The sequence below is a fragment of the Musa acuminata genome, chromosome BXJ3-11 (genome assembly GCF_036884655.1).
Source record: "Musa acuminata AAA Group cultivar baxijiao chromosome BXJ3-11, Cavendish_Baxijiao_AAA, whole genome shotgun sequence".
NCBI lineage: Eukaryota > Viridiplantae > Streptophyta > Magnoliopsida > Zingiberales > Musaceae > Musa > Musa acuminata.
The window spans coordinates 9,352,012-9,374,329 of record NC_088359.1 but is presented as its reverse complement, the minus strand read 5'-3'; the positions used below and the strand labels follow the sequence as shown (position 1 = coordinate 9,374,329).

The 22,318-nt window shown below is 47.3% G+C and overlaps 1 protein-coding gene across 4 annotated transcripts in view; it reads left to right on the top strand.

Moving 5' to 3' along the window:
- The first annotated feature begins 786 nt into the window (after window positions 1–786).
- LOC108951779 (E3 ubiquitin-protein ligase CHIP-like) overlaps window positions 787–22,318 on the top strand; it is a 32,545-nt gene continuing 11,013 nt past the window's right edge. For all 4 annotated transcript variants that reach the window (XM_065174592.1, XM_065174590.1, XM_065174591.1 and 1 more), the window contains exons 1-4: window positions 787–1,001; window positions 1,615–1,682; window positions 1,793–1,856; window positions 3,661–3,732. In XM_065174592.1, coding sequence (XP_065030664.1) covers window positions 891–1,001; window positions 1,615–1,682; window positions 1,793–1,856; window positions 3,661–3,732 — 315 coding nt within the window. In that variant the 5' untranslated portion in view covers window positions 787–890. The remainder of the gene's footprint in view (window positions 1,002–1,614; window positions 1,683–1,792; window positions 1,857–3,660; window positions 3,733–22,318) is intronic.

Below are 22,318 nucleotides of genomic sequence, written 5' to 3'. Positions count from 1 at the left end.
AAAAAAATGATAATAGTTTTCACTAATTTTATATTCTTACCCGTTAATTGTTATTGTTAGCACGAGACAAGTGAGTGATGTGCTCATAAATTTCATCTTATATGAATCCAAGGCAAATTACGATGGTCTTCCCATCGGGACTATGTGTTTTGTAATAATTAAATTTAAATCTTTATATTATATAATATTAATATGATGAGATACTAGACTCACTCATCATGAGTTGAGTGTTACAATTTTTTTTATCTTAATATAGTAATTAAATGTAAAATTTTATAATATATAATATTGATATGATGACGTACTAGATTCACTTAATATCGAGATATGATCTAAAGATATAGATTAATGTTCCTTATAAAGTGAAATTTTGTTCTTTTTAATTTTATAGTTAAACATCATTCCAATCGCTTAATAATATTGTGTAAATGATAAACAATAAAAATAATAAAATTACACATACATGCCTCTTAGTTAGTGATTCTCTATGTTAATCCCCATAAATCTAAATTCAACATAACACACCTCCTATAAACTTTCATATATATATATATATATATATATATATATCATTTTTTACAAAAATATTAAAAATAGTTCACATAATATATATATATATATATATATATATATTTTTTTTTTTAAATCAATTGAACTAATACTGATCACAATTAAAAATGACCATTCTGAAATTTAAGATTGTAATATTTCAAAGTATATAATATATATATATATATATATATATATATATAATTATAATTATTAATTGTTTTGTTCCGCCTCCTTTCTTTCGAGGGAAGCAAGAAGAGATGCTATAGAATTACTGGGCCATTGTGAGAGGAAACCTTCATTTGCTTCGCCGTTTCGAAGGCGAGGTGGAGAACACAGCGATGGCCCCGGTGCCGGCGAGCGTCGTCAGGCAAGCCGAGCTCCTCGACGCAAACGGCAAGAAATACTTCGAGAAAAGACGCTTTCTTGCTGCCGTTGACGCCCACACCGAGGTGGACTCGTCTTTTTTTCTTCTCTTCTCTTCTTGTTCCCCCTTTTTTACTTGCATCGGTTTGTGGTGATCGTTTCTTGATTTCCACGTCGTTTCTGGTTCGGTTGGGTTTCCTGTTGGCTTTCGATTGATCTTCGAGTCAAATGGTGTCGGTACATTGGGTTACGTAACAAAATCCCCCAATTTTAGTGCAGGGTTTGGACCTCCGGTTACTCTTTGGTACATATCCTTTTCGCTTCGTGATTTCTTGGGCATGGTTCGGTTGGGTTTCCTGTTGGCTTTCGTTTGATCTTTGAGTCGAATGGTGTCGATACCATATGGGTTACATCAAAGATCCACCGATTTTCTTGTAGGGTTTGGACCTCGGGTTACTCGTTGGTACATCTCTCTTGCGCTTTATGATTTCTTGGGCATGGGTAGTATCATGACGCAAGGTTTCACATTAAGTTCCAAGTTGCACTATACTTTCCATTTTGTTCCGTTGACTCTTTTTTCTCTTGGCTTGCGATTCAATATTCGTTTCAATTTCTCACCATTTGTTACTTTGGCTCTGTTTATTATATATTTCTTGTCTTCTTGATTTGTGTTTGTCCTTGGTGATTTGAATTTTGCAGGCAATTACTCTCTGCCCGGACGTGGCATTATACTGGGCAAACCGAGCAATCTGCTATAGGAAGCTGAAGTCTGAACAGCTGATTCATCTTCGCCCCTTCTTTTCTTTTGTTTCTTTCGTTTTGGATCGTCTCCGTTGTCTCCATTGTTTTGATTTGTGTTGCTTATTGAGTTCTGTAGCCAGTGGACTAAGGTTGAAGCCGATTCTAGGAAAGCACTTGAGCTTGACAGTAGATCCACCAAGGTGAGCTCATCTCCTTGCTCTCACATTCAGTATTGTTATATATGTCTTCCAACTATCTCACCATTTCTGCCTTCTATGTGATGTTCTGATAGTGGTATATGTTATCTATCTTCTCATTGTATCATATCGAAAGATACAGTAGTTTCTGAGCAGACACTGACATAGTTTCAAATGCTTGTATGTTCAATTGCATGAAGTCCAACAATCCCATGTACCATAGCATGTCTTGCTATTAGTATAATGTAAGATATTAAATGAATGATGTTTTTGATAATTTAAGTTTCTGATTTTGATTAGCTTGATATTGTCTTTGTGGCATAATATATAAAATATAAGTTTGAATTGATTTGGGTTTTTGTAAGATGAAGGAAAAAAAAAGTTCTACAAGGGATCATAGACTGTAGACTGAACTATGAAATTGTAACTAAATCCAAGACCTAGGTTGGTGGAATTTATGCAAGAAATAGATGTATTAGATGCATCCGGATGTAAGGCCAAACAAAGAACCCTTTTAGGGATAAAATTGTAACAAGTAGAGATTAAGGAGGGGGTGATCAAGGTTTGCCATGTCATACCAACTAGGCGTATTGGTCCGAACAGTGGAGGAAGAGGAGGAAGAAGGAGGAAGGAAGAGGAAGAAAGACGAGGAGGTGGTGGAGAAAGAGGAGAAGGAAGTAGGAGGAGGAAGAGAAAGGAGGAGGAAGAAGAGGAGGCTATAAAGGAAGAGGAGGAATTGGAAGAAGGTAGAGGAAGGGAGAAGAGGTGGTGGTGGAGGAAGAGGAGGAGGAAGAAGAAGAAGAAGGAAGAGAAAGGAAGAAGAGGAAGCAGAGGAGGAGCAGGAGGAGAAGAGGAGGAAGCGTACCAGTCCGGGCGAAATCATAGTCCCTTGGGTAATAATCTCACATTGCAACACAAGAATGCCTCCTCTCTTGTTTAATATGAGAATAAGAGAAGCATGAATGCACAACCATTGAGAAAGATAGGGCGAAAAAAATGAGAAATGGAAACTAATGCCTCCTGTTAGTTTATGGTCATCCACATGTCTAATTAAAGTTGAATACCTTGGGAGCAAGCTATTGTTGAGGGAGAGTGTAGAAGGAAAAAGCCATGGAAGGTTTTTTTTTTTCTCTTCCTTTACACCTTATTTTGTTAAGCATAGTTTACTACAATATTACAATATTATTATTGTCATAACTTATTTCATCCTGTACTTTTAATCTCTGTTAACTTGTTTCTGTATATTTTTATCTAAATTGCTTCTAGTTTGTTAACCACACCAACTTTTTGATAACTTAAATGCTCTAAGGTACAATTACTGCTAACGAGTCATATTGCTTCTTTAAACCTATACTTTTTATGTAAGGAAAACAATCTTGAGTAAGCATTTAAGCATTTCCAGTTATGTATCTGTAAAAGCTGAAAGCTACAAAGTGTTAACGACAGCAAGATACAATCTTGATATTTTGCTGTGCATATTAGTTTGTTCCAAGCTATCTATGTCATGATATTCCTTTGTTTTACTAATACAAAGTTATTGATTCTTGGATAAGCTATATTGTGTAGTGTATACCTGGGTTTCTATTGGCTATTGGCAGAATTGGAGATTTATCATATGATATATCCTGTGGTTGAATATATAAATCATTGGTCAGTTATTCTGATTTTTCCTGTGTTTTCATTGGAATATTTTTGTTTTCTCTAACCCCTGTCTGGTGTCTGCATTTTCTTCTTAGTTTACAAATTGGACTGTCTAAAGGATATCCTTTTGTTTTAAGTTTGTGAACAAGTTAAAATTTTGCTGCAGGCTCACTTTATGTTGGGACTCACACTAGTAGAGAGGCAGGAATATGCTGAAGGAATCAAAGAATTGGAAAAGGTTGGCAATTGTATTAACTGATGTAGGTCATGCTCTCATCATCATGTTGATTATCTGTCAAGAACATTTACATTGCTCAAAATATGTACCATAGATAATGATTATATTACATGCACCTACTTGTAAAGCTTGGTCATGCTAAATCATATGCTGTTCTCCCCAAGGGATTGAAATGCACTTATGATTCAGTAAGTTTGAATCCATGATATGCATCATCCTGATCATGAGGCTGGTTGGAATTGGTAATCCCAGTTTAAACATTAGAATCCCAGAGGTGCCACATGAGGGAGATGAGAAACACCGAAATCTCAGGAAACTTTCCCTTGGATTATTAGTGATAGTTGAACTTATTAGAGGTAAACGATGAACCTTTTTGATAATTATGATGAACCAGATGTAAGAATACCAATTTAACTTCAAGATAGATTTGCTTTTGTAGAAGAGTTGCAACTTGCTTGATTCTGTTAGGTAAGTTGTCAATCGTAAGCTTACTTCCTACCATGGATTCAAATCTCGAATCGTACTGCCCGGTACGGGCGGTACATACCGGTTTGCCAGCTGATTGGCACACGGACCGCCTACTACTGGGCGGTATCAGTTGGCGGATAGGACGAGGAGCACGACGGCGAGGAAGACAAGGCTATGACGCTCGTTGGACATAGAAGACATGACGGAGAAGAGAGTTGGATGTGGTGGGACTCAAAGAAGTCTTCGTCGGGTGGAACACGGTAGGGAGAGGGTCCTCGCTTCATTGGGCGGAACATTGTAGGGGGCGGGTCCTCGCTTCGTCAGGTGAAACGCGGTCGGGGGTGGAGGGATCGTAGCTGCTGTGATCGGGGAGGTTGCAGTCGACGGTGAAGGACCTGGCCTAGGTTGGACTACTGCTTCCCCTTCTCGCTCTCATCGTCATCTTGGTTTTCTTCTTCACAGTCGTTGAGGGTGACAGCGGCGGGGGAGCAGGAGATGAGCTCGCCCTGGGCTAGATCCTCGCCGGATACGACTGTCACAGGAGCATTGCGAAGTGCTTTGCTATCACGGACTTAGTTGGAATTGTTTAAGTCGTGAGGCACCCTTGCGGTAAAATCACGGACTTAGTTGGAGTTGCCTAAGTCGTGAAGCACCCTTGCGCTAACTCCTCCGACTTAGCTAGGATTGCTTAAGTAATGAGGCGCCCTTGCGACATATGCGTCCGCAAAGGGTCAGCCTAGTTGCAACCTCATACAAGTCCAGTAGGACTTGTAAAACAGAAAGTTGATTAGCTTAAAAACGAGCGACGGACAAGTCCCGACATCTCGCGAAGAGGGAAGCTTTACAAGCAATTCAGCGAGCACCTTGAGTGCAAGAGAGAAAAGAGAGGAAGGAGAAAACAAGGCTTTAGAAGGTAAAACGAATAGTTGCAAGTTCACAAACAACTGCTCATCGGGTGCCGGGCGCAAAGGCAAGTTCCCGTCAAGTTAATGTGCGAACTTGTGAAAATTGTTCAACGCCTGACAATATACCGAAGCCCTATCCGGCCCAGTGCTATCCGAGGGGTTCCAGGGTGCTGAGATGGCTGACGTTTAGCGTGTAGCTGCGGTTTGTAGAAAACAAGCTGTGACACGCAAAAACGAAGACATTTTGGGGTAGTTCGGCCCGGTGCGATGAGGGTCGCACTACAACGCTGTGAACTGTCTGTCACGACCTTAGCTGGAATTGCCTAAGGCGTGCGGCACCCTTGCGGCCAAAGACGCGAACTTAGCTTGCGTTGCCTAAGTCGCGAGTCACCCTTGTGGCAAAGACGCGAACTTAGCTTGCGTTGCCTAAGTTGCGCTTCGGCCTTGCGATCTTGCTCCGCAAGGATCAGCCCACTTTGTAACCTCTCGCAGGTCCCGAAGGACCTGTAAAAGAGAAAGAAGTTAGTTCGAAAGAATGAGCAACGGACAAGTCCCGAAGTCTCGCGAAAAGGGAAGCTTTACAAGCAATTCGTCGAACACCTTGTGTGCACAAGAGGAAAGAGGGAGAGGGGGAAAAACAAGGCTTTCAAGGATGAACGAACAGCTGCAAGCCCACAAACAGCCGCTCACCTGGTCCCGGGCGCAAAACCAAGTTCCCGTAAAGGTCACGTGCGAACTTGCGAAAGAGTGTTCAACGCCCGGTATATAACCGAAGCCCCATCCAGCCATGTGCCACCCGGGGGGTTCCTGGGGTCTGAGATGGCTGACATTTTGGTGAGCGGAGGCAGCTCTTCGCTCACCTCCCGCGGCACGCGAAAACGGAGCTGTTTTGGGCTGTTTTGGGGCTGTTTTGCTCGGTTCGGTGAACGGTCGCTTTGCAACGCTGCAGCTTGTTCGAACTTACATATTTACAAGCAAAATGACCTAAAACCATAAGAAAACATGCTGCCAAGCAGCTGTACATGCGGGTGTGAGCGACGAACGGTTCGTTGAACGGAGTTGTTGCGGGTGCGCGACGACCGTTCGTGACATTCTCCCCCACTTAAACTGTCGACGCCCTCGTCGACGCTTGTTGGTAGTTGTTGATGACTTCTTCTTCATGTCGCAGGGCGTCTTCAGGCTCCCAACTAGCTTCAGTTCGGGGAAGCTTTCGCCACTTCACCAAGTACTCTGTCTGCTCCGCTCCGTTGGGTAGCTTTATCTTGCGATCCGCCAGAATGGTTTCCACTCGCTTCTTGTAGGAGGCTGTGATGGGAGGTAGCCGAGTTGGAACACTTCGAGAAGTATCTTGCGGATCCGAATGGTAGGCCTTCAGGTTGCTGGCGTGAAGAACGTTGTGAATTTTGAACCACGCCGGCAGCTGCAACTTGTAAGAAACATTGCCTACCCTGCTGATAATTGGGAAGGGCCCTTCATACTTACGCACCAATCCTTTGTGAACTCTGTTCCTGAAGAATTGGAGTGATGCTGGTTGGAGCTTTACCAACACCAAATCGCCAACTTTGAACTCTTGCGGTCGCCTTCCCAAGTCGGCCCACTTCTTCATCCTCTTTGCCGCCTTCTCCAAGTAAGCCCGTGCAATATCTGCATTTCGATGCCATTCCTTTGCGAAATGATAGGCTGAAGGACTACTTCCAGTATACCCAATTGCCATGGTGTGCGGAGTCGACGGTTGTTGTCCTGTGATAATTTCGAAGGGGCTCTTGTTGGACGCAGAGCTCCGCTGCAAGTTGTAGGAGAATTGGGCAATGTCCAACAGCTTTACCCAATCTCGTTGATTGGCACTCACGTAGTGCCGGAGATACTGCTCCAAGAGCGAATTTATTTGTTCAGTCTGACCATTCGTCTGGGGGTCGAGGCTTGTAGAGAAGTATAACTTTGATCCCAAGAATTTGAATAGCTCGGTCCAAAATCGTCCCAGAAACCGAGCGTCTCGATCACTAATGATATTGTGTGGGACTCCCCAATACTTCACTACATCCCTCATCATCAGTCTGGCTGCCTCTTCAGCTGAACAGTGTAGGGGAGCAGCAATGAAAGTTGCATACTTCGAAAACCGATCGACCACCACGAGTATCGATCCGAGTCCCCCTACAGGTGGCAAGCTTGATATGAAGTCTAAGGAAATGCTCTCCCATGGCCTTTCTGGTACGGGCAACGGCTCCAAAAGTCCCACCGGCTTCCGCTGCTCCACCTTGTCTTGTTGGCAAGTAAGGCATTGTTCGAACATACTCCTCCACATCAATCCCCATTTTTGGCCAGTAGAAGGCCCTCTCCACGAGAGCCAACGTTCTGTGAATGCCGGGGTGTCCAGCCCAAAGGGAATCGTGACACTCTTTTAAGAGTTCACGCCTTAGATTGTCCACTCGGGGAACATAAACCCTATTCCCTTTTGTGTAAACAAGTCCCTCCTGGATCCAAAATCGTCGTGCCTTGCCTTCTTTGATGAGCTGCATCAGGATAACTGCCTGGGGATCACTATACAGTCCATCTCTGATTCGGGAAAGGAAGTTGGAGTGTAACTGACTTGCTTGGCCTCTGCCCTCCAGTTGTGCAGCATTCACGCATTCCACTTTCCGACTCAGCGCATCGGCCACGACATTCGCCTTCCCGGGCTTGTATTCCATTGCCATATCAAATTCAGCCAGGAAGTCCTGCCACCGTGCTTGCTTTGGGGAGAGCTTCTTCTGAGTTTGGAAATAGCTCAGGGCGATGTTGTCTGTCCTCAGCACAAATCGCGACCCGAGGAGGTAGTGTCGCCAAACTCGTAGGCAGTGGATCACCGCTGTCATCTCCTTCTCATGCACTGGATACCGCCTCTCGGTCTCGTTGAGTTTGCGGCTCTCGTAGGCCACCGGATGACCTTCTTGCATGAGTACTCCACCAATAGCAAAGTCCGAAGCATCTGTATGGACTTCAAAGGGCTCTCCATAGTTTGGCAATTTGAGCACTGGTTCTTCCAGAACAGCAACCTTCAGATCTTGGAATGCTATCTCACATTTGTCAGACCACTTCCAAGGCTGCTCCTTCTTCAGCAACTCCGTCAGTGGGGTTGCCCGCTTCGAATATCCCGCAATGAAGCGTCGATAGTAGTTGACGAAACCAAGGAAGGATCTCAACTCTGGCACCTTCTTTGGAGTTCGCCATTCCGCAACTGCTTGCACCTTCAACTTATCCATCCGAATGGAGCCATCACCGATTCGATGCCCCAAGAATAGAATCTCAGTTTGAGCAAAGTAGCATTTCTCCCTTTTTACGAACAAAGTGTTCTCCCTGAGAACCTTGAAAATCGTCCGCAGGTGCTTGACGTGCTCCTCGAGCGTTTGGCTGTAGATGACGATATCGTCCAGGTAGACGACCACGAACTTATCCAAATACTCCTTGAATAGCTGGTTCATGAGAGTACAGAATGTGGCCGGAGCGTTGGTTAAGCCGAAAGGCATCACCAAGAACTCAAACGCTCCATACCTGGTCACACAGGTAGTCTTCGCTTCGTCGCTTTCAGCAATGCGCACCTGCCAATACCCCGACCGAAGGTCGAGTTTTGAGAAATACTTGGCCTTGCCCAGTTGATCGAACAAGTCCGCGATGAGCGGGATGGGATACTTGTTCTTCACTGTTACTTTGTTGAGGGCTCGATAGTCGACGCATAATCGGAGGCTCCCATCTTGTTTCTTGTGGAAGAGAACTGGAGCTCCGAAAGGTGCTTTAGAGCTGCGGATGAGACCACCGCTTAGCAGTTCACCTAACTGCTTCCTGAGTTCTGCCAACTCTGGCGGGGGCATGCGGTAGGGTGGTCTCGCTGGAGGCTTCACTCCTGGCTCCAGCTCGATACTGTGATCCACGCCTCTGCGTGGTGGAAGAGTCTTTGGCAACTCGGGTGGCATAACGTCTTTGAACTCCTTCAGGACGTTCGCCACCACAGCAGGTTCTTGAATGGCCTCTTCGTTGAGTGGCTCTAGCTTCATAGCAGCCACGAATGTCAGTTCGCTCTTTCGCACCCCTTTCTTCAATTGTAGTGCCGAAATGTGTTGGGGCTCCTTAGTTCCTCTCCGAGAGACGGGAACCACACAGGGGTCATCGCCTCCCATCATACATAGGGAATTCAAGAACGGCATCGGCACCAACTTCGCCGCGTGCATAAACTCCATTCCAAGAATCACTTGGAAGTCGTCCAGTGGCACGGCCATCATGTTGGTGTTCCCGCTCCATGTTCCGATTTTGATGGGAACTCCCTTCGCCAACCCGGAGATTCGCCTGGCCTCCGAGTTCACCGCTTTCATTCGACTTGGGCTCTTCTCCAATGTCAACCCAAGTCGCTGTGCTTCACGATCGACTATGAAGTTGTGGGTAGCGCCCGTGTCCACCATTGCACGGGTCGTTTGGCCATTCAGCTTGATGTCCACGTACATCAGTTCACTACTTCCTGCTTTTTGTGCCTTTGTCTTCATGTTCTCCCCCACTTGACCCCGCATAGCGTTCAACAAACGTATTGCTCCCATTCGGGGTCCTTGCGACTCCTCATCGTCGTTGCTGGATTCTGAACTGCTCGAACTAAGAGCAACAGCTTTGCCCTTGTCCGATCGGGGGGGGGTGGATGGAAGCCGTTAATGCATTGAGTGCTTGTTTCTGTGGGCACTCCCTTACCATGTGCGGTCCTCCGCACAAGAAGCATCCTCCAGGTTTTGAGGCCTTGCCTTTCGGGTTCGGCCCTTTGTGGGAGCTCTTCTTCTTCTGTTCGCCCCCGAGCTCCTTCCCTCGAGAATGTTTTGGAGGGCGATTGCCTGAAGATTGTTTCCTTCTCGCTGGGTCTTCGGAGGAAACAAAGTCGGTGAGCCTTTCTGCAGCTGCAATTGCCCCGACTACATCGGTAACATTCCTTCGATTCAGCTCCTGTTGAGCCCATGGTTTCAAACCATCAAGGAAGCTGAACAACTTGTCCTTCTCGGACATGTCTTGTATGTCCAGCATTAGTGCAGAAAACTGCTTCACATAGTCTCGGATGGTGGTACTTTAGCGGAGTTGTCTCAACTTCCTTCTTGCGACGAACTCTGTGTTCTCCGGTAGGAACTGAGTTCTCAACTCCCGCTTCAAGTCTTCCCATGTGTCGACTCGACACCGACCTTGTTGGATTTCCTCCCAACGAGTTCGCCACCAAAGTTTCGCATCTCCATTCAGATACATTGTTGCTATAGAAACTTTGGTATCTTCAGAATCGGGCCTCGTAGCTCGGAAGTATTGCTCCATGTCGAACAGAAAATTCTCGAGCTCCTTGGCATCTCTGGCCCCTCCATATCCATAGGGCTCAGGTGCCCTCAAATTTTGTGGCGGTGCAGCGCGGGTGTTGCCTCCTCCCGCATTTAGCGTTCTTGTGAGCATGGCCACCTTTGCGGTGAGTTCCGCCACAACATCTTGTAAGTGCTGCACGGAGTCCTTGGTGTCATCAGATAGTCGGTCGACTAGGGCCTCGACCTTGTCGATCCTGGACTCCGCTTCCTCTTGCGAGCTCTCTACCCCAACAAGTCTTTGTTGGCCATGGTAGAGTTCCTCCATGCTCGCTTCCAGAACATCCAGGCGGGTTTCCGCCGTCGTGAGTCTCTCCTTATGACTCTTTTTCCCAGTTAGCGCACCAGATTGCGCTTCCTCCGCTCGCGGAGAGTTGCCAACTTCTCGCTCATCCTGTTCGCTGCCGCGATCCTCGTGAGCGGCTCCAACAGCATGAGAGCGAGTGTGCACATGCAGCCCACCTGCGGCTGCTTGGGGCAAGGGTCCGGCTTGCCTCGTCTTGCTCGATTCGCCATGATGCTTTGCCATGGCGAAGTTGCGAAGTTCGTTCGCTGTTCGATCGAAGAGCTTGCCCACTCTGATACCACAATGTCACGACCTTAGCTGGAATTGCCTAAGGCGTGCGGCACCCTTGCGGCCAAAGACGCGAACTTAGCTTGCGTTGCCTAAGTCGCGAGTCACCCTTGTGGCAAAGACGCGAACTTAGCTTGCGTTGCCTAAGTTGCGCTTCGGCCTTGCGATCTTGCTCCGCAAGGATCAGCCCACTTTGTAATCTCTCGCAGGTCCCGAAGGACCAGTAAAAGAGAAAGAAGTTAGTTCGAAAGAACGAGCAACGGACAAGTCCCGAAGTCTCACGAAAAGGGAAGCTTTACAAGCAATTCGTCGAACACCTTGTGTGCACAAGAGGAAAGAGGGAGAGGGGGAAAAACAAGGCTTTCAAGGATGAACGAACAGCTGCAAGCCCACAAACAGCCGCTCACATGGTCCCGGGCGCAAAACCAAGTTCCCGTAAAGGTCACGTGCGAACTTGCGAAAGAGTGTTCAACGCCCGGTATATAACCGAAGCCCCATCCAGCCATGTGCCACCCGGGGGGTTCCTGGGGTCTGAGATGGCTGACATTTTGGTGAGCGGAGGCAGCTCTCCGCTCACCTCCCGCGGCACGCGAAAACGGAGCTGTTTTGGGCTGTTTTGGGGCTATTTTGCTCGGTTCGGTGAACGGTCGCTTTGCAACGCTGCAGCTTGTTCGAACTTACATATTTACAAGCAAAATGACCCAAAACCATAAGAAAACATGCTGCCAAGCAGCTGTACATGCGGGTGTGAGCGACGAACAGTTCGTTGAACGGAGTTGTTGCGGGTGCGCGACGACCGTTCGTGACATGTCGTTGCTTACATTTTTCAAGCAAAAACACACAAACTCAAGGCAAAACATGCTGCCATGTCTCTGTACAAGCATGCAAAAGTGACGAACGGTTTGTTGAACGAAGTTGTTGCGGGAGCGCGACGATCGTTCATGACATTCTCCCCCACTTAAACTGTCGACGCCCTCATTAACGCTTGTTGGTAGTTGTTGATGACTGCTTCTTCATGTCGTAGGGCATCTTCGGGCTCCTAACTGGCTTCGGTTGTGGGAAGCGTTCGTCACTTCACCAAGTATTCGGTCTGCTCAGTTCCATTGGGTAGCTTTATCTTGCGATCTACTAAAATGGTTTCAACTCGTTTCTCGTAGAAGGCTCTGGTGGGGGGTAGCCGAGTTGGAACACTTTGGGAAGCATCTTGCGGATCTGAGTGGTAGGCTTTCAAGTTACTGGCATGAAAAACGTTGTGAATTTTGAGCCACGTTGACGGTTGCAACTTATAGGAGGCGTTACCCACCCTACTGATAATTGGGAAGGGCTCTTCATACTTGCGCACCAATCCTTTGTGTACTTTGTGCCTAAAGAATTAAAGTGATATTGGTTGGAGCTTCACCAACACCAAATCGCCAACTTTGAACTCTTGTGGTCGCTTTCCCAAGTCTGCCCACTTCTTCATCTTTTTAGCCGCCTTCTCCGAGTAAGCCCACGCAATATCTGTATTTCGGTGCCATTCTTTTGTAAAGTGATATGTTGACGGACTACTCCCAATATACCCGATAGCCAAGGTGTGAGGAATCGACGATTGTTGTCCTGTAATGATCTCGAAGGGGCTCTTGTTGGACGCAGAGCTCCGCTGCAAGTTGTAGGAGAATTGGGCTATGTCCAACAGCTTCACGAATCTCGTTGGTTGACACTCACGTAGTGCCGAAGATATTGTTCAAGGAGCGAGTTTATCCTTTCGGTTTGGCTATCCGTCTGAGGGTGAAGGCTTGTGGATAAGTATAACTTAAACCCAAACAATTTGAATAGCTCGATCCAGAACCGTCCCAGGAACCGAGCGTCTCGATCACTGATGATATTGCGCGAGACTACCTGGTACTTCATCATATTCTTCATCATCAGCTTGGCCACCTCCTCTACTGAACAGTGTAGAGGTGCAGCAATGAAAGTTGCATACTTTGAAAATCAATCAACCACCACAAGTATCGATCCGAGTCCCCCTACTACTGGCAAGCTTGATATGAAGTTTAAGGAAATGCTCTCCTATGACCTTTCTAGTACGGGCAACGACTCCAAAAGTCCCATTGGCTTCCGTTGCTCCACCTTGTCTTGTTGGCAAGTAAGGCATGTTCGAACATATTCCTCCACATCAGTCCCCATCTTCGACCAGTAGAAGGCCCTCTCCACGAGAGCCAATGTTTGGTGAATGCCCAAATGTCCTGCCCAAAGGGAATTGTGACACTTTCTTAAGAGTTCGCGCCTCAAATTGTCCACTCGAGGAGCATAAACCCTATTCCCTTTGGTGTAGACGAGTCCCTCCTGGACTTAAAATCGTCGTGCTTTGCCTTCTTTGATTAGTTGCATCAGGGTTACTGCCTGGGGATCACTGTATAGTCCATCCCTGATTCTGGAAAGGAAGTTGGAGTGCAACTAACTTGCTTGGCCTTCGCCTTCCAACTGCATGACATTCACCCGCTCCACTTTCTGGCTTAGTGCATCGGCCATGACATTTGCTCTTCCGAGCTTGTACTCCATTGTCATATCAAATTCGGCCAGGAAGTCCTGCCATCGTGCTTGCTTCGAGGAGTGTTTCTTTTGAGTTTGGATGTAACTCAAAGTAATATTGTCTGTCCTCAGCACAAATCGCGATCCGAGAAGGTAGTGCCGCCAAACTCATAGACAGTGGACCACCGCTGTCATCTCCTTCTCGTGCACCGAATACTTCCGCTCGGTCTCGTTGAGCTTGCGGCTCTCGTAGGCCATCGGGTGACCCTTCTGCATAAGTACTCCCCCAATAGCGAAATATGAAGCATCTGTATAGACTTCGAAGGGCTCCCCATAGTCCGGCAATTTGAACACCGGTTCTTCCAACACAACAACCTTTAGATCTTGGAATGTAGCTTCACATTTGTCAGACCATCTTCAAGGCTACTCCTTCAACAACTCCGTCAATGGAGTTACACGCTTCGAATACCCAGTTATGAAGCACCGATAGTGGTTGATGAAACCAAGGAAGGATCTCAACTCTGGTACCTTCTTTGGAGTTCGCCATTCCGCAACAGCTTGCACCTTTGATTTGTCCATCCGAATGAAACCATCACTGATTCGATGCCCCAAGAATAAGATCTCCGTTTGAGCAAAGTAGCACTTCTCCCTTTTCATGAACAAAGTGTTCTCCCTGCGAACCTTGTAAATTGTTCGAAGGTGCTCTATATGCTCCTCGAGCGTTTGGCTGTAGACGACGATATCGTCCAAGTAGATGACCACAAACTTATCTAAATACTCCTTGAATAGTTGGTTCATAAGAGTGTAGAATGTGGCCGAAGCGTTGGTTAAGCCGAAAGGCATCACTAAGAACTTAAACACTCTGTACCTGCCACCTGGTCACGCAAGTAGTCTTTGCTTCGTCGCCTTCAGCAATGTGCACCTTCCAGTACCTCGACCGAAGGTCGAGTTTGGAGAAGTACTTTGCTTTGTTTAGTTGGTCGAACAAGTCCACGATGAGCAGGATGAGATACTTTTTCTTCATCGTCACCTTGTTGAGGGCTCGATAGTCGATGTATTGACACAGACTTAGTTGGATTTGCCTAAGTCGTGCGGCACCCTTGCGTGTCCGTCCGCAAAGGTCAGCCTCTCCGAAGCCTCCCATTGTCCCTTAGGACCAACAAAAGAGAGAACGGGTTAGAGAGAACGCCTCAATCGGGATCCACAAGCAAACATCTCCGAAAAACACTTCATAGACAATGCAAATTACAAACAGACTTTACAAGCTCTGAACAGTGGCACAACAAAGGGTAAAATGGTCCATTACATACCGAAAAGCTCTCGCACGTGTCCACATGACACAACCTTTATTTACAAGCCTAAAGAGGCCACCAACCCAACTAAAATGGGACTATTATGCCTTCGGCCGCCCCTCTACATGTTGTACAAGGCATGAACATGCCAAAAGACACAGACATACATAAGCATTACATCAAACACCCTGTTTCGAAGTTTGTCCGTGACATTCTCCCCCACTTATCCCTTCGACGTCCTCGTCGAAGCCTTTGTGAACACTGCAACTCTTCGCCTTTGCTGAGTCTTCAATCTTCTGCTCCAGCTGCAATGCGCCTCCTGGCTCCCAGCTGCTCTCCGCTGCTGTTTTTGAGTAGTCGAACCTTTGATCCGCCATGCTGCTTCAACTCGCCAATGACTCTGACTCTGGTGTGGGGTTGGCTGAGTTGTGTTGATCCTCGTTGATTCCTGCGGATCCACCAAATGAAGGAAAAGACCATTCTTACTGCGCCAGTTTCTCAAAATTTTCACATGCTGCTTGAACTGGGTGGATGCTTGTTGGAGCTTTAACGAGCATCGCCTCGCAAACTTCTGAAGTTTTGGGTCCTTCCTCCACAAAATCTGCTCATTGACTCTTCTTTCAGTTAGTTGTCACATCCAAGTAAGTTCGCATCACTTCCGCTTTCGATTGGCATTTCGTTGGGAAATGAAGCGGACAATCTACTCTCAGTAGCACTGATCACCGTTGGTGAGGATTTGACAACTATTGTCTTCCATTATCCTCGAAGGGTCTTTGAACTTATGCAGAGCTCCTCTGCTGGATAAATAAGAGAACTGGGGTACTCGGTTTCGCCCATTCTCTTAAGAGTTGAGAAGGCAAAGGTTACTTGACTTCGCCCGCCTCCTCGAGGTTGTACTTCATGCATCGAGCTGGTTACTGGCCTTCGCCTGCTCTTTGCTCACACTTCTGAAGTACTTGAAGTGTTTGCACTCCTTGCGTTGAGTTAGCTACTGTGATTCACCTTCTCAATGCCATTGAACTTCTGGAATGCAGGAAGTTTTCACCCCAACTTGGAGTAATTCTCTGATAGATGAGGTCGCCTCTGGGATTGTACCGTCTTCTCCATCAACCCTGCCGCCTACTCCACTGAGTAGCAAATGTACAGCACCGCGTACTGCCTGCTTCGTTCCTTGGTCGTGCACTCTTGCATGACCCGAAGTCCTTCACTTACGGCTATCTTGATGAGAAACTTGTTGACACCGGTCTTACGAAGTTTCTCGGTCTCTGCCCTTCAGCCTTGTCTCGGTACTTGGAGATTGCCTCTGCATGCTCCACCTCCTCGGCCCCTTTCACGACCAAGCGCTCTCCATGGCGGACCAAGGGATCAATGACTTTCACGGAAGTCCCGCCTCTGCGGTACCATGGCGCTGCCATGCCCATGGCCCTACTATCCGTCGCCTCGCATCTGCATCCCTTTTCTTCACGATCAGTAGATATGTCTCCGTGGCACTCCTCTGAGTCCACCTCCATTCTAACTGATGCTTGATTTTGGGTAGCTAAGTCCCTCTGGACTCGTCGTCGCTTCCTCGCCCCTTTCGACCCCCTGCTCCAACACCTCCGTGTTCTCCAAGCAGTCTATTTGGTCGATGGAAAGACAGACTGCAACTCCCATGCATGGCCTCTGCAATCATGTTGTAGGGTTTGCACCGATTCTGTTCTCCTTAGCTTCCTTGGTAGCAACGTCCGCTTACTCGACCTTGTCCTCTGACTTGTCGGGCTCCCTTAAGCGAATATGAGCTCTGGAGCAGTCCAACTCTCCAACTGCTTCAATCATACTTCTGCATGATCAAGTTCCTCCCATGGAACTCACTGGTACTTGCATTCGAACTTTTCCCTTGGTGGAACCCAGCCCCCATATGCTGATGACCAAGGTTTTCATCCGATGCAAAATTCGATGCACGCACGGAAGACCCGCCTCTGCGGTACCATGGCCTTCACTCCTTGAATCCATAGCCCTTCTTGCCGTCGTGTTGTTCACCGAAGTGGAGCTCCCAGTAGCTCCCGATCATACCTCTATATGATCTAGTCCCTCCCGGGACTATGTCGTGTGTCGCATTGCCACGAACTGTTCCACCACGATCCGCTGCACCATGTCGCCTCCTGGTGACATCTCCATTGCATTCTGATCCTTGTGGAATAAACTCGAATTGTGAACCCTCCATGTGTGGCCTCTGCCAATACATCGCAGGGTCTCCTCTACCTTCGATTTTGTTCGCTCCTTTGGCAATCGACCTTCATCCACCCACTCTTGGGTCACACCTAGATGAAGCACCGCTCTAGGACAGTCCGTCGCCTAGTAGCTCCCGAAGTCCACCGACTTCACTGTAATTTGTGCACCATTGTCTGGATCCTGGGCCTCTACCCCTACCAGCACAATCTCCGCTGCGCACCGCTTCCTTCATAGCAACTCGAATGGCAACACTGTGGCATATTCTTCAAGAGTACCCGCCTCTGCGTCCTCTTGCCCCGTGCTAAGGCCTTCTGAACCCAACTTCGCCTCCGCAAATTGAGTCGCCTTAGTTCCTCCATCAAATGCTTCTCCAAGATAAGGTGCATGTGCCCCGAAGCTCCCTTCGTCTTTGGCACCATGCAAGTTGAGTCTGCTCCGTCAGAATGAAGGACCCATAGAACAACATGATCCTACTATTGCCTCTGCAAGAGTTCATGTCCTTGACCTCTGTCTAAGGAAAGCACTGTGCCTCTGCTCCACGTTCCAACTTCTATGCTGGCTCCCTTCATGCGGCTTGGGTACTTCGCCAAGTTACACCCAAGTTGCTCCGCTCCTCATTTTTGCATTGAGTCGATGGTGGCCCTCGTGCCCACCATTCCACGGGTCAGCCCTCCCTTGAGTCCGATCTCCACATCGACTCCAAGTGTGCCTTCATTTAAGTTGCTTTAGGTCGCTCCCCCACTTGATCTCGCAATGCATCCACCAATGCATTCTCTCGAGCGAGATCATGCGACAACTCCTTGCCGCTTGCTCAGTCCATCGAGCTTCGTGGAGTTGTTGTTTGTTGAGGTACTCCTCAACATGTGAGGTCCGTCTCACATGATTCTCCCTCTGGAGAGTCGGGACTTATCCCTCCTGGATAACTATCTCGTTGGAGCAACATCTCTCTTCGTTTCGGAGACCACCATCCCCTTGGACTACTCCGATCTGCTGAACAAACTGTGCACTGTTCTGCCTCCTGCAAACGCACTTGCTAGATTGCGACTCCATGTCAATACAGCCCCCGCTACACCCCTCAAGGCCTAGCAACATGCTGAACTCGTTGCACACTTTAGCCTCCGACGGACGTATCCTTCACATGCCGAAGAGAAAGTTTCAATGCTCCATGGCGTCGAGTTTCGGTCGCCTTGGGATGGCCACGAACATTCCGTCGTCCGCATACAAGCCCATGCATGAGTACTAAATTCTTCGAGTTAGCAATTCCCCTCACCTCTGTGAGCTTTGCATAACTCTTTTGGTCGTTGAGCAACTCATTCCACCTTGCATGGTCTCATTCTTGCCAAGCGCCTCGCTTGCCTAGAGCACCATCAAGTATAGTTGTCAACGTTGAGCCGTAGCTCAAACTCAGCCATCCCAACCTTTGTGCGCTCCAAATTCTTCCAAGCTTGCCTGTTCTCGTGGTGCCTCTTGTGCGAAGGGTTGGCCATTCCTCTGAATGCCAATCTCAGATGCCCGCTCCTCTGAGCGACTCTTTTCCCTACATCTCCATGCCCGTTTTCCCTCAAACGGTCGCGCGTGTGCTGACTGCCCTCAACGCAGCCCCGCTAGGTCCCCCACGTTTGCATGTCAAGTGTTTCTATGAGTGCTTGTCCCGCTCTGATACCATATGACACGGACTTAGCTGGATTTGCCTAAGTCGTGCGGCACCCTTGCGTGTCCGTCCGCAAAGGTCAGCCTCCCCGAAGCCTCCCATTGTCCCATAGGACCAACAAAAGAGAGAACGGGTTAGAGAGAACGCCTCAATCGGGATCCACAAGCAAACATCTCCGAAAAACACTTCATAGACAATGCAAATTACAAACAAACTTTACAAGCTCTGAACAGTGGCACAACAAAGGGTAAAATGGTCCATTACAGACCGAAAAGCTCTCGCACGTGTCCACATGACACAACCTTTATTTACAAGCCTAAAGAGGCCACCAACCCAACTAAAATGGGACTATTATGCCTTCGGCCGCCCCTCTACATGTTGTACAAGGCATGAACATGCCAAAAGACACGGACATACATAAGCATTACATCAAACATCCTGTTTCGAAGTTTGTCCGTGACAGTATGGTCGGAGGCTCTCATCTTGTTTCTTTTGGAAGAGAACTGGAGCTCCGAATGGTGCTTTAGAACTGCGGATGAGACCACCGCTTAGTAGCTCATCTAATTGCTTTCTGAGCTCTGCCAACTCTAGAGGGGATATGCGGTAGGGTGGTCTCGCTGGAAGCTTCACTCCCGGCTCTAACTCAATATGATGATCCACGCCTCTACGTGGTGGCAGAGTTTTCGGCAACTCGGGTGGCATAACATCTGTGAACTCCTTCAGAATGCTCGCCACCACAGCAAGTTCATGAATGATCTCCCCGTCTTGGGGCTCTAGCTTCACAGTAGCCACGAATGTTAATTCACCTTTTCGTACCCTTTTCTTCAGTTGTAATGCTAACATTTATTGGGGGTCCTTGGTTCCTCTCCGAGAGACGGGAACCACATAGGGGTCGTTACCTCCCATCATACATAGGGAGTTTAGGAACGACATTGGCACCAACATCGCTGCGTGCATGAACTCTATTCCGAGAATCACTTGGAAGTCATCCAATAGCACCACCATCATGTTTGTGCTCCCGCTTCATGTTCCGATCTTGATGGGGACTCCCTTTACCAACTCGAAGATCCGCTTGGCCTCCGAGTTCACCGCCTTCATTCGACTTGGGTTCTTCTCCAAGATCAGCCCAAGTCGCTTTGCTTCTCGGTCGGCAATAAAGTTGTGGGTAGCGCCCATGTCCACTATTGCACAGGTTGTTTGGCCATTGAGTTTAATGTCCAGGTACATCAACTCACTACTCCTTGCTTTTTGTGGCTTTGCCTTCATGTTCTCCCCCACTTGATCCCGCAATGCATTCAATAAACGCATTGCTCCTATTCGGGGACCTTGCGACTCCTCATCGTCGCTGCTAGATTATGAACTACTTGAACTGAGGGCGACGACCTTGCCCTAGTCTGATTTGGGGGATGGATTGAAGTTGTTGAGGCATTGAGTGCTTGTTTCTGTGGGCACTCCCTCACCATCGCACAAGAAACATCCGCCAGGTTTTGGGGCCTTGCCTTTTGAGCTTGGCCTTTTATGGGAACTCTTCTTCCTTTGCTCGGCCCCGGGCTCCTTCCCTCGAGAATATTTTGGAGGGTGTTTTCCTGAAGATTGTTTTCTTTTCCCTGAGTCCTCTAAGGAAATAAAGTCGATGAGTCTTTCTATAGTCGCAATTGCCCCGATCACATCGGTGACATTCCTTCGATGCAGTTCCTGTTGAGCCTATAACTTCAGGCCATCGAGGAAGCTGAACAATTTATCCTTCTTGGACATGTCCTGTATGTCTAGCATTAGTGCAGAAAATTGCTTCACGTAGCCTCGGATGGAAGTACTTTGGTGGAGTTGTCTCAACTTCCTCCTTGCAACGAACTCTGTGTTCTTGGGTAGGAACTGAGTTCTCAACTCCCGCTTCAAGTCCTCCCATATGTCCACTCGACATCGACCTTGTTGGATCTCCTCTCAACGTGTTCGCCACCAAAGTTTTGTATCCCCATTCAGATACATGGTTGCTATTGAAACTTTGATATCTTCAGAGTTGGGCCTTGTAGCTCGAAAGTACTGTTCCATGTCAAACAAGAAATTCTCGAGCTCTTTTGCATCCCTAACACCTCCATAGCAATGAGGCTCGGGTGCCCTCAAGTTTTGTGGCGGCGCAACGCGGGTGTTGCTGCCTCTTGCATTTAGTGCCTTTGTGAGTGCTGTCACTTTAGAATTGAGTTTCGCCATGACTTCGTGCAAATGTTGCACGAAGTCTTTGGTATCGTCCGTCAGTCGATCGACTTGGCCTCAACCTTGTCGATTCGGGATTAAGCTTCTTCTTGCGAGCTCTCTACCCCAAGAAGCCTTCGTTGGCCTTGGTAGAGTTCCTCCAAGCTCGCTTCAAGAACATCCAGGCGGGTTTCCACCGCTATGAATCTCTCCTTATGGCTCTTTTTCCCGGTTGGCGCTCCAGATTGCGTCGCCTCCGCTCATGGAGAGTAGCCAACTTCTCGCTCATCATGTTCACTGCTGCGCTCCTCCAGAGCGACTCCAACAGCATGAGAGCGAGTTTGCACTTGCAGCCCACCTGCGGCTGCTTGGGGCAATGATCCGGCTTGCCCCGTCTTGCTCGATTCGCCACGATGCTTTGCTATGGCGAGATTGCGAAGTTTCTTCATTGCTCATATTATGTACCAGTGGTAGTGCGGTACAAGATCATATTTATTCTTTTGATGGTATGAAACTATGAATCATGTGATGCATCCTAAGAGTTCTTTCCTTGTGCCCTTGTGCCAAAGCAAGTCGGGTAATTGTTCATTTCTTTTTATCCCATCTTCTCTGTTGTTATTTTTTCTTCCTCTCATTTCTTTATACTCAAAATAAGAATACCCATTGGTCGTTGAAATTTGTCCTACATCACTAAGCCTCTCCAAGAGGAACACATTCATGGAACTATTTTGCAATAATCTCCTTGTACACTTATCTTTTAAAATATTATATTCATGTGGTACTATGGATCTGTAATACGTGTCCCAAGCTGCGCTAGGAGGAATGACATTGAAATCGAATCCCTTTGCAACTATCTTACCCAAGGATTTATATTTTGATCTTGTACCAGTTTCAACAGCTTATTTCTTTTACAGTAGTAATATACTGGTATCAAGCTATATATGTCCTGATACTGGTACTTAGACCAATACATAGTGGTCAATATTGAGAATAAATCATAGATATTGATTGATATGATCAAAATTTGATACCTTGATATTTCCTATATCCCTCCTCTTCTCATACCCATAGTAGCCTTCAATCCTATGTTTTTTGGCCCTTTGGGGGGGATGCCATAAGACCAGTCTCAACATCAAATGTTGGCTTCTACTGCAATAGCTGAAGAGACCCCTGATGTCCTTTTCAGGGGGTTGAAATTTAGTTAGCTGCCTTATACTAACAATACTACCTAGTTTAGGATCATATGTTGCACCACTACTGTTGGCTTGCATTATGCTGTAAGATCCGTTGATCAGGGATGGACCAGCGCTACTGACACTGCTACTTTCATGCTTTTAATGAGATGAGCTGAACTGATATTGGTGTCTCATACTTTCCTCATGCATATGAGAGTACTCAATGATGCATGAATACAAGTAGCAAGCTTAGGTCCTCAAATG